This window comes from Scomber japonicus, chromosome 21 (assembly GCF_027409825.1).
Source record: "Scomber japonicus isolate fScoJap1 chromosome 21, fScoJap1.pri, whole genome shotgun sequence".
Classification (NCBI taxonomy): Eukaryota; Metazoa; Chordata; class Actinopteri; order Scombriformes; family Scombridae; genus Scomber; species Scomber japonicus.
In genome coordinates, this window is record NC_070598.1 from 17,305,359 (window position 1) to 17,326,393 (window position 21,035).

A 21,035-nucleotide genomic window follows, 5' to 3' on the forward strand; every position below is an offset into this window, starting at 1 on the left:
TGTGTGTGTGTGTGTGTGTGTGTGTGTGTATGTGTATATGAATGATCACGCGCAAGGTGCTTACATGTGTGTGTGCAAGTCATGAAGCATGTGCGTAACGTTTTTTTACGTTCCTGAGCATGTGCATCTGCTAGTATCAGCATGTATGTGCGTGCATATCGAAGTAGAGTGTGTGTCCATGTGTGTGTGTGTGTACATGCGTCCTGTGTGTTTTTTCATTACTAAGTCTCCCCTGCCACAGGTTCACACTAATAAGTCCACCTTTCCCGATTTATGTTGTTGGGAGTTTAACCATTTTTCCCAACAGGAAAAATTAATACCACCCTCCCTTCCCCCCTCTTTTTGCTCTTCCACGACGAGGGGCCAAATCTCTTCAGCATTTCCAGCCCTGTGAGCTAATTTGACAGCTCACGGGGGTGACGCTGATTCCACTTCGCAGAGACAGGTACCCTAGGGCTAGCCAGCTGGATCGCAGCGGATGCTTACAGATTTGGCTTTAGCTTCATGCTGGGTGTCATCTGTCTCTTTGGTCTGGCGCGGGATAATTTTTGTGTATGTGTGTGTGTGTATGTGTGTGTGTGTGTGTGTGTGTGTGTGTGTGTGTGTGTCCGCCCTGACATCATGTGCCTGAGCAGTTTGTGCCTGGCAGGCCTTGTCTGTCCAGGTTGGCCATCAAACACAGCCAGCATGGCCCTAATCTGACGAGGCACTGCTCCAAACATGCCACAGCAGCCTGAAAAGTGTGTGTGCGCGTGTGTGTGTGCATGTGAGTGTGTGTTTGAGTTTGTGCATGAGTGACCCCCAGGGCAGACCCCCTTTTTCCTACTCCTTGCCTTTCTCCTCTGCTCTGTCCCACGTCCAATATCAGCCAACACACACATGCACACTCGCACACTGAAGCGAAACTTCAAAAGCCATCAAGAGTAGCTCAGTGGATGCTTCCCCTCCACCTTACAGTCTCCACTACTCCTCTGCTCAAGTTGGAGTGTGTGTGTGTGTGCAAGCATGTGTTTGTGTTATTTAAGTGCATGTGTGTGTGTTTGAAATGCTACAGCCAGGAGAAACGATTTTGCCCTCCACAAACGGAGAGATATCCTCATCCAAGCGCTCTCTCCACCCCACATGTCACTTTGATTGTGGGCACTTTGCAGGACGCTCTGCCTCAACAAGTCTAGAGCCTCCCCCCAGCCTGTTGCCCTCAGTCGACTTCGACACTGCCTCTTGGAGAAAGAGACGATCCCTCCTCGTGCTAGGACGGGAGAGGACAGGGGGACAGCCCCCCGTGGGAGAAATGACAGTGCGTTTCCTGTTAATCTCCAGGACGAGCCCCGAAATGGCGGCAGGAGCCCACCGTGAATGTTAATCGCAGATGACACACTGGTCTCCCCCTACACACACATACACACACTCCCAGTCCGCTCTGAATGTTTGAGTGCCGATCTCAAGCTCAGAGGAAAAGGGACAGTTCACCATCATCGCAAGATGCGTCTGACATGGTCTCGTTCTGTTTTGCTGCGAAAGAGAAAAAATCTTCCCTTCCCTGAAAAGCGCAGGATGATGAGTACATATGTTGATTTTCAGGCTGTAAGCAATGTACCGCCACTGTGTCTTCCCATCAGGCCTTGGGACAGAGTGACAGCGGGATAGTGTCACGCTACACAGTGACTTGTAAAGTGCCACTGTGTAAGGCCCTTAAGTAGCCTATGTTTATTTGGGTCTTTACCTTCTGCTGCACTCTGTTCTTTTTTTTTTTACTGTCTACTTTTCATTCTATTTTCTGCTTTCACCCCCCGCCTCTTGTCCAAGGCAGACAGCTCTGAAGTATCCCGCCTCCAGCAGACTGAGGGACAAGAGAGTGGTGGCTCTGGGACGAATGACCTGCTTGCTGTCCAGAGACTGAGAGAGAGAGAGAGAGAGAGAGAGAGAGAGAGAGAGAGAGAGAGAGAGATGAAAGAGGATGGTGGACATGGAGAGCGAGAGAAGGGCAGAGAGAAAGGGAAGCGGGTAGGTAGGTGGTTTGCTGGGTTGCTGGGCAGCAGGTCCTCTCCTACCAACCTTCCTCCACCCCCCACCTCCCCTCCAGCCCAGAGGCCTTGGCATCCGGTGAGTAACACCACCCCTCCTTCCCTTCCCATCACCGCCCCCCACCTGTTCAGAGCCGAGGTACAGTGAGTGGCGTTCAGTGTGTTGTGAACACAAAGCAGGGGCCCCGCGGCCCTCCGCCTGGACCTCGGTGTCAAGACCCAGCCGAGCTGAGAGAGAGAGAGAGAGAGAGGGGGATAGAGAGATAGAGAAAGAAAGAGTATGAAGAGCAGCAAAATGCAGAATAATTATACCCAGTGGGTAATGCGAGCACCGTCGTTACAGGGGCTGTGTGGTTGGGCTGGGGAGCAGAGAGACAAGAGCGTCACCGGGGCGAGCTCACAGGGCCAGTGGGCATGTTTGGTAAACCACACTCACAGACCTCCCACTGCACTGCTGAAGCACCGTTTGTGGAAGTGCTGCAGGAGATCATCTGGCTGCTGGCAAGCAAGTACGCACGGGGGGGCGAAACACTGCTGCTTTAGACCTACATACTGTGTACAGATCATATGTGAAAGTGTAATAAAAAAAGATGAGGGAGACTGTATCTAAAGTGACGAGAGAAAATAAATACATCTGAATATATATTGTTGATTGTGTAGAGTGTATGAAAAATATGTAAAGATTCTTCAGTAATCAAATGATTCTATGTAATAGATCCAAGCCAATGAAACATTTAAAGGCACTTCAACTGCAGCTAATTTTTTTGTAAGTTTATACACATGCAGCATTTAATTAATCAACACTTCTTCATAAACAACAGTTTAATGAAGTAATAACACTATATTAATTTGCTGTATTATAAGAAATAATATTGTGTAAATATGATTATTCTCTGTAATAAACTGAACTGATCTGAAATCTATAATAACTGAATTTAACAGGAACTGTTAACCAATTGGATTAAATTAACTCACTGAACAGAATTAAAATGACTCATTGAACAGCAACTAAAAATACACAATATTGAATTATGTGTTGGCATATTTACTGTGGATAAGTTTTAATTCATTATATAACTGAGAAGCATTTGTGACAAATTTTGGAGAGTGTCCCAGAAAGTCTCTGTGCTCTGTTCAGAGGTGTCAAATAAAAAAGCAGAATTCATTTAATAGACCTGTGGGATATACACAGGCAAACACATGATCTGCTCTCATGCAGCGAGCTCTCGCATGCAAACTGCAGCCCAATGTCAGGACACTGGCAGATAATGATGCAGAAGGACGGATATTTCCTCGTTATGTTGATGTTGGCTCAGCTCTCCAAATTCTTTAATGGTGTGGATCTCTAAACTTAGGATAAGTTTTACAGGGGCAGAGATTTACACTTCTTTTACATCCTCTCCACAATCAAGACTAAATGTATTTAATTTTCCTAATACTACTTAAAGGAATTTGCTGTGTGCAAAACCACATTTAAAATTTCAAAAGGATGTTACAGATATTTAAAGGTCACATCTTGAAGAGAAATTCTTAAAAATATTTCTGATTTTAACAATTCATTGTTAACACCTTCAGTGACTAATGCATCTGTGGTACCATTATTTTGTTATTATTTGAAAATATACAGTATAATAACTGATTTTAACATTTCTTCTTAAACTGAAAGCTAGATTTACTCTGCCATGCAGTTTGGTAATGAATACTGTATGCCTCTCTACCATTCTCAGAGTTGATCTTAATGTTTTTAATTTCACCCTGCAGAGTCATGAATAAACAAAACAACACTGTGCACGTTCCTGTCACGGAGGCCTTCGCTGGTTCTGACATGTTTATTGCCAAAGATCCTCTCGTGCCTCTTCACACGAACACGAGGCCGCAGTGAAGGGCTCGTGTTTTATCCCTCGGCTGTTGATCAATCATTTAATCTCTTTAATAGGCTGAAATCCAAACTAATGGTGCATGTAATAACTGTTTAACTAAGCAATGTGGACAGTGGGCGACTTAAGTGGTGCCTTAATGATTTTCTCTTAACTGAGCACGACTGTCCTAATGAATTTAAGGTTCGAAAACAAACTTCTGACAGCTAATATGCAATATTTACCCCCCAAAAACGCCTCTTCTCACTCTGACTGAATATCTGCATGCACTTTGCTCTTGCCACAGGTCATGTGTTTATTAATACATTTATGCCAATATATTTGCATTTCATAAAGTGTAATAAAAACATTTGCTAATCCGAGATAATTCAGTCACCAGGGTTTTTGCCAGCCCTGGATTTTAAAAAGGAATGCGAGATTTGGTGCCATCTTGTGGTCACTGCGGTGAAGACCATTTTTCAGTTTTTCAAAGAAACATACTGGCTATGATTATTAGTAAAGAAATGCTAGTAAAGATGATCATGCTTCACTATATAATTCTCATTTGGGATCACTATTTACAGTTTTTAGTTATATTCTCACTGGGCAGAATAGTGTATAATAGTGTAAAATCACTGGTATAAAAGTTGATTTATTATATGGATTTATAGTATCATAGGACTGTGAATCCCTATAAAGTCTTTGGGCGGTAAGATCATATGAGGATCACTGCACACCTTAAAACTATCATGTAGCCACTATGAAAAAGACCTGTTACATACAGTCAATTGACAGAAAATGATTGGCAACTAGCTTCATAATCAAATAATGGTTATTTTTCAAGAATACATGCCAAATATTCACTGGTCCCAGCTTCTTAAATGTGAAGATTTGAGGCTTTTCTTTGTCATATATGATAGTATATGTATATTATGACATAAAATGAGCAATTTGAATACATGGCTTTTATTAATATCTTCTGACATAATGATTACTCGATTATTGACAAAATAGTTTAGTTATAGTTGCAGCCCAAATTGTATGGATAGGCTTAATATTGTCACTAAATACTTGCAACTGTACTAAACCTATACCCATTCACTGGTGCCACTCAATTTAAGCTCAACAGTTTACTATTTATTGATCAACTCATGATATGTTTTCCCCCTGTCTCACTTATCCCATGAAAGCCATATGAGAAAATTAGTTTTTCCACCACAGAGCAAGACTGACATCTGCTGTCGAGTCTCGCTCAGTCCATCCTGTTGTCTGTCTTTTAAATACACATAACATACAGTACAAACACATACAGAAGTTCAAAGTACCAAAGCACACAGCGTACCTGAACGCACCGCAGGCTCCTGGAGCTGTACATTTAATTCGAATGTCAAAGCGTAGAAAGTAATCTGGACATATCACCCCTATTTCAGCAGCTTGGTTTAGTCCACGACCTCGTACCCGGAACTAGTTGTAAATATTTATATTTATAGTCAGCTGACTTCCATTCACATGACTACAATTAGCTGAATACTTGTAAATAATCCATGTAATAGTTTATATACAGAGCCGTATTATGGCGGTTTAGGTGAACGTTAATGAGGACAGAAATAGAAGTGATATTTCACTAGTGAACAGCGTGTCAACTGGTGGACAAAATGGACAAAATCACTAAAGGTGAGTACAATCGAGTGTTAGCATGTTAGCCCCGATGTTTGCCTTTAAAAGCTCTCATTTCAGGTTATAGATAGATAGATAGATAGATAGATAGATAGATAGATAGAAAGTTGTTCATAATGTAAAGTGCTTGTGATTATTTATATAATGTAAACATGTTAGGCATTGAAAGAGGATCAGTTTTGTTGGAAGTGGGTAAAAATATATTACTTTTTTAGCATGTACTTAACATATAGTATAAACAATGTACAGTCTATCTATGTGTGTTTAAAGTAGTATTGATATTGATTGATTTGCAACATGACACTACATTAATGTTAAAAAAAAGAGCAGTCCTGTGTGTTCTTCCTTGTTCAATCTGAATTGAATATGATCTATTGGTCCTACAGATGTGGGTGATATCCAGTCCAGACTGTTGGACCACAGACCCGTCATCAATGCAGAGATCCGCTACTTTGTGAGAGAGTTTGAGGTACATGATGTGACACAATGATACAGTTTTGACACAGTTACACGCAAGCTTTACACACTCAACACGGTGTTGTGGTTGATATAAAGGTGACACTGCAGCCGTTTGTCAGTTCAAGGTTTTTATTTTGACTGCACCAAACCCTCACACGTGCCAGTGGAGGCAACGTGGAAACAGACACTAACATATTAGGGGTTTTATATGTGTCATTTTTTGTCATGCACATGATAGATGTCTTATTTATGTCATGACATTATGTATAAGACTGTCGATCATCTTAAAACTTCAGAATAGCTCACAGGCTGACGACAATGATATCTATGCAGTGGTGTGATTGTGATTTTTTTTTTTGTTAATCAAATCATATGACACTGCTGTCACTCTTCCTCCTTACTAACTCTTCACTTTCTTTACAATTATGAAAACATCAACCATGGACAGACATTCTTATAAACACTCTATCTGTCATAAGACCCAAATCATAACGCCTGCTATGAATACAGATATAGCTTATCAGAAAACTGTGGTTGTGTGAGGGTGAATGGGAGTTACACTAGTGGTGCCATCACCAATCTGTCCCATGCACAGCTCACAACATTTACAGGTCACAGATGAATTAAAAAAACATTATTTTGTAGTTTGTGTCATAATGTTGTAACCATGTAGCCCATGTAATGAACTGCAAAATACAATATGCAGTGTGCTGTTTCCAGTGCTAATTGTAATATTAACATATTAACAAGCCAAATGGCATCTTTCTTTTAGTGGAGTGATAATAATACTTTATTATCTCTTGTTCTGTAAAGGACAATACTGGGGAAGTATTTTCATGTCGTTTGTTTTGCCCGTTTCTCTTCATTTAAATGTAAGGAAGGACTACACTTAATGACTTATATGTAGTATGTTTTAAATGAACCACGTGGTAAGTGACAGCACTAATCTTTCCTCTGCTGCTGTCCAGGAGAAACGGGGTTACAGGGAGAGCCGGCTGCTGGAGAATCTCAACAAAATGGTGCAGGAAGCAAATGAGAAAATACAGCCTGAAAATTTAGAAGACATAAACCAGCAGATGTCTGATGTCATTGCACGATGTAAGTCTCCTGGTTTTGAAAGAAATTGTATTAAATAGTTCATGTCATGCGAATTCTGGCCCAGAGTCAAACACTTCTATGTTTTCTGCCAATTAGCTGTAATGTTGTACATATTAGTCAGTTTACTGCTGTCATCAAAACAATGTGCTCATTGTCCTTTTGACAATCTTGTCCTGTTCTTAAGTTAACTTTATGTAAGTTCTAATGCAGAGGAATATTCTGCAGTAATGTATGTAAACTTAGATTTGAAGACGTTCAATTCTACACTGTTTTATAGAATTTGTAATTTGTATTTTTGATCGTCATGATGGTTGAAGCATCATTTCCTTTATTTCATGTTGTAAATTATACACTTCAAGGCAAAATATGATATATAATATACAACTTGAATGTCTGCTGACTTTTATGCTGCTACCAAAGTTTTTATACCTATATTGTGTAAGAGAGCATGTATCATTTCAATATTTATATATTGAATCTAGCTTATTTACTCTACTCCACAGTGCAGGCTGCTAATCACATGGCAGAGAGAGTCCAGCAGAGGGAGCAACAAGCACAGCAGGTAAAAAACAGCTGGAGTGTGGACTCCATATTATTGCCTCATACAGTCAAGATTTAGCTGCGGCATTTATGACGGTGTCCTCTCTGTGTGTAGGCAGCATATTTAGTCTGAATCAGTGTAGAGACTCTACAGTAACCCCCGCTTAGACTCACTGACATCATCAGCATCCTCACTGTCTCTTAGTTACAGTGTTTGTCAAGTTAGGTTTCCGGAGCTTCTCCTTAAGTTTAAAGTAAACTTTTGTTATGTCTACAACTATTTCACTCCAGCTGTATCAGTTGAGCAACCCGACTCGATTGCAGCTTTCAGCAACAGAAATGCCACATCAACTCAACAACATCGATGTAAGACCCCTGCTCAATCACTCTTCTTCACTTCTTCTTCTTCTTCTTCTCCTCTCCCTCTTCTTCCCGTGTCCTCCCAGAGCACCGAGCTGCAGGCAAATATGGAACGCTTAAAAGTTGAGTGGGCAGACTTTCTGAAGGAGCAGCAGAGATTAAAGGAGGAGGTGGACGAGGAGCACGCCAAGGCCGTGGGACAGCTCAGCGCTCAGTACAGCGAAAAGAAGAAGGATCTAACCAAGATGTCGCCCTTCTAATCAGCTGATGTGAACAAACGGACCCTTTCTTATTACACGAACACATTTATCGTGGAGGCGGTGCACATGATCTATGAAAGTGTGTGTTTTGCATTCCTGTTCTACATGTGTGTAAAATGAAGCTGTTGGCTTTGATTGATGTACTTGGCAGAAAAAGAGCATAAAACGTGAAGGCTCTGCTCCTGCGAAAGAGTCGACATTTTCCAAATCATAAGTATGAAATTGTGATTAACAATGTTGCATTTTCACAAGTCATCAAAATCACAGGGTTTTTTCTTTTCAGTTTCAGCACACAAATGGTTTGGAATATGCCATTTTCAAACAAGCAATCATTGATTCTTCACTGGCTGTGAAGTTTTCAACATTTCTAGATTTTTAATGGATGCCTGCCTGAAGGGTGCTGCTGATGATAAATTTGCATCGGCCTCAAGTTGAAAGGAAGCCGGAGTTTGGCACCAAAGAAAAGATTGAAAGCAAGATTATTAATGTCAGTAAAGCCCTTTTGAGCAGGTGTGTTTTAAAGCACAGGTCAAATGTTGGAGAAATGAGCTCAAAGTGAAGCGCTGCCAGAGCAAATCATCCCTCATCAGCTCCCCCGTGTTTGGAACATTTGACCTCTGACATTAACATCAAGTAAATCAGCTGTCATTATAAAAGACTTATGCTGAAACCACTTATCAGCAGCAGTCACTAATGCAATAGTTTTATTGCTGTGCACATGCATCAGATTTTGGATTGAATTTCTTTCAGACGGCAGCAGGATTATAAACACTTGTCATGTACACATAAAAAATATCCTTCAGTTTTCAGTGCATTTCAGTGTAGAGTGCCTAAAATCCTGTGTTCATTTCTATTTTACCTTTTCTGTTTATTAAATCTACACACACACACACACAAACACAAACAAAGGTTAATGTCACTGTGTAAATACTGACTTTTTAAGTTTTGACAGTTATGCAAAAATGACAATGATGTATTAAAGTTGTAATATGAACCAGAAAAGAAGTGAAATCATCTTAATGTGTTTTGAGTGAAGCTAGTCAGTGTTAGAAACAGCACTGAGTTTGTTTTTTCCCCGAGACAATAGCAGCTGGTTGGACAGGTTAATGGATGTGTGGGCAAACTGGGCACATTCCTGGCATGGCTGAGAACCGAGTTCATCTCAGACAATGTCATAAAACAAATATTTATGATACCCCCCCCCCCCCCTCCTCCCCTCCACATCCTTACCACAAACTCCTTCAAACTGCACAGACGCCTCAACTGTCAAATGTGCCATTGTTATCTGAAGGAGCAGGTTTGGACGGCACCTCATCCATCAGTAAAATGACGTTTCTGTTAGAAAAATAAGAATAAAACAAAATAACCCGGCAGTGGAGTCCCTCTGCAGAGATTTTGACACATCTGACAGCACAGTAAATGAACTCAGTGCTGTATCCCCTTTCACAGAAGCTGAGGTGCAGCTTTTTTCCATTTGGCTCACAGTGACCTGTCCCCCCCTACCGCCCCCTCTCTCTGCTGTGTCTCCTGCAGCTCTCATGCAAGGCCACACTCTGGTTGTGTCTATGCATACATGCGTGTCAGAGAGAAAGAGTTAGTGATGGCTGGCGTCAGAGTAGGACACGGTGGTTGGCTTGTCATCAGAGATCAGAGAGGGCACAGACATGCCAGCAGATGTTTAGAGGCAAAGGGCCAGCGCCCAATCTGCCCCGTGTACGGCACGTCTGCATGTGTGTGTTTGTGTGCATGCCATCCGTCCGCCTTGGTCACTGGGCGCAGCTGTCCAATGTGGAGACAGCCCATCATCAGCTAACAAGGAGTGACAATACGGAAACGTAGGGTACCTCTGCCAGCAAGGCACCTTTTCATCTGCCCTTATTTACTTTCTTGGTTTCGTTGGAAAGAAAGAAAAACAGTCAGAGTATACGAAAGGTCACCGTTAAGGCATATGAGCTTTAGCTATTCATGAGTACAGAGTCATACTGTAAGCTTAACTGCTTTTTGGGCCTGATATTAGAAAGCACAGGATTTATCTGTTATCTGTTATAATGAATTGCGACATTGCTGTATAATGTCACATTTAGAAATCAGTTCAAGTCAGATCATTTTGTGAAGTGATTTGGACATCTGCTTAGAGTTTGTGTGACATGAGTTTGACTGCTCACTTTGTAGAAACTTAACTGCATTTTTCTGGCCTGCTCTTTGCTTGGAGATTTTAACAAGAAAGACTTAATCAGCTGTGAAGCTGATAATGACCATCCACCATCTGCACAGACACAACGTGACTTTCTGTCAGTAATAAAATGCTTTTTGCCAAATTGAATGGACATTAAGTGATCTGGGACTTAGATCAACGTCTGTTTGCAACCAAGGAATTGCAACAACAACAGGTTTCGACATTCATGGGAATTTTGGTTCTAATTCAGAGTACAGGCTGAAAAGTAAGTTAAGCCAAAAATCTCAGCACCTGGTTAAGTCATTTTTGAGTCACTGTCATTGATCAACAACCCAACACTGCCCTGCATGTATTTCAAGATCTTGTAGCGATATAAAACAGATAATATGGGGTAAAGCTATTTGAAACTAGAGAGATACATAGAGGGGATATTTGAAAAACAATAAAAGAAAAGTCATATTTGCACACGGTCTGAAACTTTGTCTGAGCATGCAATCTAGTAACACGACTCCATGTGCAGGAACCGGCTGGTCACTGTCTAAAATCTCCTGTCATATCCTCCTCGGCCTGCTGCATCATGTCTCCGCACCCTCGTTGGCTTGTTTTTTGTCTCCTGTTTCCATCGGAGAGCAGTGTGTTCTTCCTGTTTTGAAGGGATCGCAGCACTCTCGGGCCATGGAGCTGCCGTTCCCCGTGCCAACATAAATGGTAGAGGAAACAGGCAGCACCCAGCTAGAGCTCCATTGGGTAATGGACGGAGATAAGGAGTGTGTTGGTTCGTGCAATCTGATGCTCTGTCTGAAAAAGTGCTTTCCATGTCCACTGGAACAGAATGAAATATATCACAGGGATGAAAGCACTGATAATGTGTAATAAAGACATCTCCTTAAAAAACAGGATCTGATCTTAGTGCTTTAATTCACCTTGTGATATGGCTCGGTCACCGCTGATCACCTTCTTTATCACCTGTCCATCCTTCAGAAATGGAAACCAAAGGAGGCCAAGTTGAAGTTGATGTAACCTGCAGCTCACACCTTGTTTTCCCTGCTCAGTCTACCCTCTGGGCTTTCTCACACAGCTGAGGAGACGTTGATTGAAATGAACCTCATGAGTCTGCACAGTTACACATTTATCTAAGAACATGTGGTGTGCAGCTATGAGTAACGATACAGTGGACGCTGATTACGCACATATGAACTGTTTGTCTGACTGTTAGCCAACCCACAAAAAACCTATACTGTATGTGTAATCCATTTAGATGATGTAGGTTTAAAAAGTCATCCATATAATATAACAATACATTATTTTATATACAGACTCAACTTAAAGGATAAGGCTGGTGATTTTCTATATTTATCTTGCTATACTGGATGACATGTACTTCACCACAAAGAAATTTGGGCACTGTAATTTGTTCAGAAACGGCTCCAAAAACTAATAACATTGATCATGTTTTCCGACACCAGTGCGTATGTGCAGGAATGTGGTTCTGTTTGCAGAGCTTTGCTAGCTTATAGTGGCATATATCACAACCTCTTGACTTTGTGCTGAAGTTCTTTGAGAATTTTGCAATGAATAAAGAGTCAAAAGGTTGTGATATGCAGCACAATAAGCTATAGTGAAGCTCTGTAAATGTGACCACGTTCCTGTCCTTGCTTAGCCATACACAGAACTGCTCTCTGGAGACTGGAAACTCTGAACCACAAAACTAGTAACTCATTCATTACTGATCACTTAAACATCAGCTACTTTTTTTTTGCAAACCCTCAAGTAAAGTGATACATCCTATTGAGTTGTTACCAAGAAGTCCCTCATCTTTGACACAGTATAGGACTTTATAGGCTTCATAAAAGTCATTGCAGGATATTTAACTGGATTGCATTGGTGTTTGTGATAGTGTGTGTAATTAAAGTTCTAATCGCATTTAAACCTGTACAGTATATATCCTGCTGAAGAGTATTTGGATTGTGTTTACGAACCCGGCTGTGAATGGATTCTTATCTTTAGCATCTTTATCAGGAGAAAAGGTACAATGTACACTTGTTTTTATACGATTTTCCTGTACAGCTCATGTTATGGCTTCATATTCACACGTCCATTCTCTCTTCTTTATAGCTGAAAACTAATAAACTACGAATGGAGCTTGAACTTCCTTATAGAAACAAATAAAATAGACATGACCTCAGAGGATTGCTGCAATTTTTACAAAGCTGACAGCAAACTTGGCATTTCCAAGCATGTTCTTTTGGGCCTGATTGCCTTTCAGTTCAGTCAAATGATGAGAAAAAGCAGGTCTAACAGGGACACAGTTTCAGTGTTCTGTGTTGGAACAATGGAAAGTGAGGAGGTATTCACTCACCCGAGCTTTCCTGACAGCTTATGAGAATTTTCAGCCGCTGCGTGCTCACTCTTTATTTCTTTTGTGTTACATGATGGGCCCCTGTTACTCAATTACTGAGGGGTCCAAAATGAAAATGCCATTGAACAAAAGCACCGTGCTTCTAAGTTAATAACCCAGCATAACAACACCCCAGGGACTCGGTGATGGTTCCTGGGCGGATGTTAATGCAGGTGGTAATATGAATTCTTTGGCAATAGCAAATGTTCACCCAGTGGATCGCTAAATTAGAGAGGGAGCGCTCCTCAAAGCTGCAGTTAAAAAAAATTAAGAAAATTGATATTTCTCTGAGGGGAGGTTTAAGACATGCTGGATAGTCTCAGACCCTGTCAGCTTAGAAAATTAGCTCTGGTTGGCATAGAAAAGAAATCATTGGATAGAAAATGGTTGGAAATTAAACGTCCCACCTTTTGCTATATATGCCAGAGCTCCATTATTAGCAAGCACTGATATGCTGCCATACTGAGGACTGACACTGTAATATGTCAGTTTTTATTCTCTACAGTGAACAGTCATTTTCTCATTCAAAAAGACTCAGTCTCAGACCAGGTTTCTCTCAGCTTGATAGACACACTCTCCATTGCCATCTTTTGTGTAATGGAGGACTGTCTAATTAGCTGAACTGTATGTGATGTTGTGGGTCTGTTCAGTTTCATCAGACAGCCTTGCTAATACAGCGACGGCGTGTTCCTGCTAGGTCTGCCAGGTCCAAGAAACACAGATAAGAGTCCAGCAACAACAAACACCTTCCTCAGTCAATCACAGGGCAAACAATAGCCAGAGAGGACGCTGAGCTGGGCTGTCATCGGCCAATGGCCACCAGCAGCAACAAAGCTTGTTGTCGTCTAGATTCCTGAACCTTAGAGACATGTCTGGCTTCACTGCCAACCACATACCTTTACAATGGCTTTGATTTTCCTTGTTTTCTATACCAGGCAGGTATTTTCCAGATGTTATCTCAGTTTGACTTTTGTGGTTTCAATGATGCTAAACTCTATAGAAAACAGTTTGGTATGCTTTGTTATGTCCTCTTTCTTAAGTAAGGTTTTTTTTTGTTTTCTTTTTTTTTAATGTTCGATAATGCAATAACTGATTTCTTTTTTGGCTACTTTACAGCAGGAACAAGCTGTGTACACAACGGACTATTAATCATCACCTTTTGCAATGCTATGAAAACTTGTTTAAAAAATAGTTCCCTATTTATTCATTCAGCAGATATGGAGCAACATGAGTATTTTATTTAGAATTGTGTTTGTGGCCATCTGGCAAATGTAAGTTCACTCTCCTTTTAGCTCAGGCTTGGTCTCTCTGGTTCACTAAGTTTGTTATTAAATGTTTCTCCTGTTTGGTGTTGGACAGAAAGTCCAGTATACAGTTGCTTTATCGCTGAAAACAACTTCCTACTGTGAATAAAAATGACAAGGAAATACAAAGGAATACGCTGTACAGCTGAGAGAGGAATAGTCGGGTAATCTATATGACCTGACTCTTACATGTAGTTACAGTATGTTGTTCCATGTTAACATAAAAAATGTTGATTATAGTCGCTTTAAATAATTGTCTCACAGGATATCCATCTAGAACAGTCAGTTTACTTGACTTCATTACCAAACGTCCTGCCAGCTCATTGCTCTCTAGATTTACATCCTTTTCCCAGTGCAGTGATTTAAATCTAATCCACTGGTCATGAGAAAACCATTTGCTCAGAGGCTTTTTGATCAGTTATTTATTGAGAAAGGTAGACAATATAAAGGACGATTGAAGGCCTTGTTGCAGTGGTTATAGTCCATATTGATTTAAATAACAGAGATGATGCAGTTTATGTAAAAAACATAGAAAATTACATTAAAACCCTCAAAATTTCCATTGTTTTCTGAAAAAGTCTCAGCTAACTTTGTGAAAACTGAAGCCATACCCACGGGGCTTTTCCAAAGGACTATTCTCAGTTTCAGCGTTGTTAGCAATGCTATAAAATAAAACTGATATAGCTGTAAAAAGTTCAAATAGTCTATGAGTCCATTAAATCAGACACCGTTCTCAGAAAAGGCGTGACAGATGGTTTCCAGATTTCCAGACATTTGACGAGATGAATTCTGACTTATCAGCCCCAGTGTACTGTCAATCGCTTAAGAGCCTCAGAAAGAAATGAAGGTCTGTCAGGAAATATACTTTAAAGTACATTTGCAAGCTTTGTCACATCCCATACGTGTCATTTTCATTAGCTAGAACAGGTTGAAAGGAAAGTTTGCCATAGCCAAGTTTTCATTTTAAAAAAACACATAAAAGTAAATCCAAAAAATCTAATTATACATTATACATCTAGACTGTGAAAAGGTTGAGGGAGATGTAAACCAAACATGAATAATGTGGTTGTAGCTCATCGTGACTGTGGGATTCTCCTCTAAGACGTTTTTGGATGCCTCTCAGTTCATGATAAATGATAGGCATTTTAAAAATAGGATTATCCCTGAATGTTTTTTGGAGGCTGGATCCAAGTATAATGGAAGAAAAAGACAAGCTCCCTATGTAGTGAACATTTTCACAAAGCTAACTTTTGTCCTATTGTCAGGTTGGGAAAATCTGGACCCAAAACAGTGGAATTTCTTCCCCGTTGTTCAGAGCAGGCCCTTTGCTCTCACTGAATGATCCCACGATGAGATCTCCAAGGAGCATCTAATATCCCACCTACCTCAGACCCTGAAACCCAATAAATCAATCAGTTGTGCTTTACAAGCCTGCGTGTGTTACCCATTCAGGAAATAGACAATCCCTGCTGTGGATCGCAGCTAAAAACCATCCTGACTGACAGAACAATGAGAGAAGCAGGAGATGGAGAGACAAGGTGCATGCATGAATGTGTGTGTGCGTGTGACTGCATACTTGTTTGTACCTCTGTGTAGAAGGGATTTTTTGTGTATGTGTGTGTGTGTGTGTGTTTGCGTCTGCACCCCCGGAGCAGCTCCAGCATATGAGCCCCCATCTGAATGTGAGTCGGCCTCTCATCCCGGCTTTCTCCAGGGAGGCCCCGACTCTTGGCAGAGGAATGCATGGGAGTGGGCTCCTTCAATAAAGGCAACTGTCTTTCAGGGCCCCGAGACGGCCCTGGGCTTTAGTTTTCATCGTCTCCCTCCCCTGACTCTCTGAACCCAAGTGGGCTGCTGTTTTGCTGCTGCTTCGTCTCAAGTGTAATGGCTTTACCTTGAGGCTGAGAGAAAAAGGCACAGAGGAAAGAGTGGGTCCAGAGCTAAAATTATGACTCACCTACTGTATGCCCATGTCAAGACACCTCCTTAGGCTCCGCGTGGTTTTGCCTTTCATTCAGCAGATTATGGAGATAAACATGTTTTACTAGAAATTCCAAAACAGAAACTAGACGAGACGTGTGAATGAAGGGAAGTCCCCCTTGTAAGACAAGTATACCCCCTTAAAGATATATGCTTATTTGTTTATTGCACAAAGTTAGATGAGAAGATTGATACCACACTCTTGGCTCGGTGCAGTATCATCCCAGAGTCACGTTGTCTCCGGTTGCCAGGCAACAAGTTGAAACTCCAAGAAGCATTTTAGAGATGCTGGTAGCATCTGGATAGAGCCACACTTGCTGGCTAAGTTAAGCATATAGTTAACTGCTTCATATTTACTGGATCTTTGTAATGCTGTTTGCCAAAATGTGGGAGTAATCCTTTGAAATTTAGACAGCATTGCCAGCATGATGAACCTGTGAAATGTCCTTGTTAGCAACTTCCAAGCCCTACTGCCTTCCTTTCAATGATCCATTCAGTGCATAAATTTATAGTTGCACTCGTTGCTCTGCACCCGTATCGTTGAGGTCTGGCAGATGTGTGGCTGAAGTGCAGCTAAGCTCTTTAACAGCTAAAAATATGGGGATTGTAAAGAAGAGAGAGAGAGAAACAGAAAATAGACCATGAAAAAGATAAAAGACATGTGAACAGAGAAAGTGTGACATTGGCAAAGAAGTGAAGATCATGTAGGAGAGCGGAAGATAAAGCAGAAAAAAAGGAGTAAATGGCAAGAATGACAACAGAGGGGAAAAATGGGGAGATGAAGAGGGAGAAAGAGGAACAAAGGCAAGGAAGCAGGAAGACAAAGATGAGATGGGAGGGAAAGACATCGGGAGGGGAAGACTGGTCCCTGGCCTGCAGATCAAAGCAGGGAGTGAGTAGCAGCTCCAGGCCAGTCCTTCCAGCACCTGCTGCTGCCCCGCAGCCAAGTCAAACACATTATTCCAACAGACGCACTGTTTAATGGCTTCTGTGGAGAGACCTTTACCGGGTCTATGACTGCCTCTGCAGACGCATAGAGGTGCAGCCTGCACCCACACACACACACACACATACATACTCACACACACACTCACACACACAGAGGCTTCCTAAAACTCGTTCATATTCAATGACACACCTTATAGCACACACAGAGGCACAACACGCACACTTTCCTATGTGTGATCCATCAGATCATTTTATTGCACACCTGCTTGACTACAGTCAAACCCAGACACCTGTCAGAATCATAAACTCACGAAAATACCCACAGAGTGATGAAGCATGCATACAATAAGACCCACATTTACAATAAAACATTAACACCTGGTCCATGCATTGTGCCCCAGTCTGCCCACTCCAACACGGTGCTCTGTTAAACGGAGCTGAGTTATGGTTGGACCGGAGTCAATATTGAGCAGAGAACAAATCATCCTTAGAAAAACAGTAAACATCTGTTTTGTGACTTGGCCACCTCTCACTGGCAATGTCAGCCTGACCTCAGCGAGGCTGGGCCCCTTTTACATTTTCCATGAGAGCAAGCGGGAGTACCGGTAAGTGGGTGACAGCATCTGTAATTTCTTTTTTTTTTTTTTTTTTTTCAAAAGCGGGGGAAAAATAAAAACAAACCTTGACGCAATGAAGGCAGGTACTAGAGGTGATCTAAAAGGGCCTTGCAGTATGTCCAAAATGAATAAAACCATGGACAGTCTTTGTATACGGCTTTAGCTCAAGCAAAGTGAAGCCTCATTGGTTATTGATGACATTTACGGCTTGCCTCATATGAAATACTGTCTGCTGAAATATCACTTTAGAGCCCTACTTTCCTTGTAGCTTCATGCGTCCATGGCAGCCGCCTGATTTGTAGGTTGTCAATGATATTTGGATCAACATGCATGTAAAGGCAACAACGCTATTTTTTTCTGCAGTATGTCATCCTCTATTGATCTTAAGAGGGGAATTATGTTTTCTATTTCAGAGCTCAGCTACAAAGCAGTCCCCATGGAGCTCAGTGTCTTGCTCAAGGACACTTTGGCAGGTTGGATGCTCTCCAGTGTGTGGGCTTTGAGACGATTTCTGCTATTATTTAAATAGCAGTGTTAATTTCTGTGGTATATCCCATTTAATAATGCTAAGGGTGGTTTATTAATACTTTACTAAACCCTTTTAAAGGTTGGATTAAACGCCTCTAACATGCTTAAGATATTCCTACATAAATCCTTTATGTGATGTTTAATTAAAGACATTTGAAGATATGAAAATGTTGATGTTTTAAAGGCTCTAAGGCTCATTTGTAATCTCTAATATGTTTTATTTTATATAGCAGGTAACGTAAATTTTCTTGTTCACCCCTCTGTTCTTCTGTTCTTTTCTCCCATACTCCTTGTCCTCGACCTACCTCCTCTACATCTCCCTCTTTCTCTCTCTGCCCCACCGCACTCCCACTTTGGCCAGTATATCCTGATGGCTTTACCAGCAGGAAGTGGGGCTATTACAGCAAGGGTTGTGGACCGAGACACGTCTGTGAAAGGCAGTCTCCAAATCAAAGGTGGGTCCTGTCACCACCTGTGACATCTCAACTCAAGGTGACATGTACTGTTTTTAGAAACAAGTTGATGTAGACAAGAAGAGACATGAAAAAGTGTTAACATAGAGAGGAGACACTGGTGCCCCCTCCCCACCAAACTCCAAGCTGCTTATACCTTTTTATGCCCATTATAGGCATCAGTGGCAGTATTTAAGCAAATCGTTGTCTTAGCTTTTTCCATAAGAAAGTAAACCCTGCCACATACCGTAAAGAATCAAGTTAGTGGTGCAAGAGGTACTATCTAGTCACCCGGGCAAATAAAACGGAACTTCATCGTTAAAGCATATTTGCCAAAAATGTCAGCCAAACTTCTGAACTTTCCACTGGGAAGGCGATCAAAGTTCTTTGTCGGTGAACTTGCGAAAGGATTATTCTCTGCTGGAAAAATTTTGAAAGAAAAAGATTTGCTGATAAAAAACCGGTGCCACAAATAGCTAAAAAAAAAACTGCTTTGTGAGGCTGAACGTACGTTGCGTTCTGTTCAAGTCGGAGGTCGGAAATTTCCAAGTTGAATACTCTGAGCTCAAAGCGTTCCACGACTCATGAAGCCAAATGCAATCCATCAACATGGCTGACTGCGAGAAACTTCACGTGGCAGGCAGAATATTTGCAGCGGTTACGATTCATTTCGACAAAACTCTACATATAGATAATACGTCTTTTTTTATTAACAGTGTTTTTTAGGCAGTGGAAATATGTGAGTACCATTAATGGTGTTTCCCCGCCTGAGCTCCGACTTCGAGAGCTGTTCCATCACACGTTCTCAAATAGGAAGTCGTAAATTGACCAGACATGGTAACATACAGTTAATTAGCAGCATTCGCTAGTTATATTTTGTCATAAACCATTGTGGAGAGATTTAAAGTTGACCCAAAAGACGAAGAAAAGTTAGGTCGATATGAATGTCTGTACTCTAGATGCTGTAATATTTTTATTCTTTGCTTTTACTGAAGTCAAATAAAACTTTTCATGGACATTTATCTATGATTTATGATTAATTTCATGATGGTTGAAGTCTATATAACAACATCTGAATATTATATTTACTTGATTGTCCGTGACTAGCTAAACAAGATACATTTTGTGGACATGTTTTTCATCAAACAACAGCAATGTCCAGTCCCACCTGACAATGTTCAACCTGTTTACAGCTTCTGCATGGAGTTTCCAGCAGTGGGAAAGCAGCTGACCCTGTTAGTACGCAGGGCTTGTGGAAAATGCTGGTAATTCCAATACTGTAGATACCTCAGGAGACTTGGCACGACTTGATTCATCCGCCGGGATCCAGCAGAGAGCAGTAGAATATAAAAACACTTGAGATGCAGCGGGAGTTGTCATGGAAATCCACAACCACCATAACAATCTCTCATATACTTCCTCTATCATTTATTATCTTCTTAATCTTTCTCCATCTGACCCCCTCCTTTCTTTCCTGAATGATTTTTACTCACATTATTTAGCACTCTCTTTCTTCCACTTTTCCTTTCCCTCGTTGTCTTTCTTTCTTTCTTTCTCCTCTCTCACACTCCTTTACTTCCTCTAACCCTTTTTAGAAACCCAGATGAAAAGACATGGAGCTTTCCAATTTCCATCCTTTAATGTTTTTTTTTTCTTTCTGGGATTGTTCCAATCATGTGGGAGAGCCCTTTCCCTGCTGTCTTTTCCCAGCACAGGTGCCTGCTGTAGTGGCTCTCGTAGGTTGTCTGCAAATGACATTGGTTCCCCTCTGTTGGTCACATCCTGTGTCCCGGATATGATACTGCCATGAGTCTCTGTATCCCTAATGGAAACACGTCTGGCTTTGGCCTACATGATGTCCAGTTGTGGGAAGACAGCACTGAGAGCATTTCTACAGGAATAATGAGTGTCCAGCAAGGTAATTCCCATATGTTTACACGACAGAATTAGATTTGGTCAGAAATAGGCCCTGAAATATTCCAGAAAGTCGTCTTAAAGGGTTTTTCAGTGTGTTCCTTGGCAGTGTTGAAAGCAGACCCCAATTTGAAAAGGATATTATTTGTGAAAAGCAGTCCACAGCTGTTAGAGAGGCACTGTTTCTGCCATTTATTTACATTTTATGATGAACATACTGCTTCAAGGAGATCATTATGTTCACAAGTGACAGTACTGCGAGAGTACATAAATCTGTGAGGGCAAAATTTCATTATGTTATTACTGAACACATTTGGGAAGATAGTCCTTTGTAGCATTTTGGTGTCTTATCTGTGGTCTGACCAGCCTGAAAAACAACATTTTTCCTCAGATTCAGACAGAAACACCTCATAAAGTTTTTAGCACTCTGCCTTGAGTTACTGC

The 21,035-nt window shown here is 41.2% G+C and overlaps 1 protein-coding gene across 1 annotated transcript; it reads left to right on the forward strand.

Moving 5' to 3' along the window:
* Window positions 1–5,237: 5,237 nt before the first annotated feature.
* Window positions 5,238–9,103, forward strand: bloc1s5 (biogenesis of lysosomal organelles complex-1, subunit 5, muted). Its single transcript, XM_053342678.1, has 5 exons — window positions 5,238–5,554; window positions 5,944–6,026; window positions 6,985–7,114; window positions 7,618–7,676; window positions 8,101–9,103. The coding sequence occupies exons 1-5, from the start codon at window positions 5,536–5,538 to the stop codon at window positions 8,272–8,274; spliced, it is 465 nt and encodes a 154-aa protein (XP_053198653.1). The 5' UTR covers window positions 5,238–5,535; the 3' UTR covers window positions 8,275–9,103.
* Window positions 9,104–21,035: the final 11,932 nt, after the last annotated feature.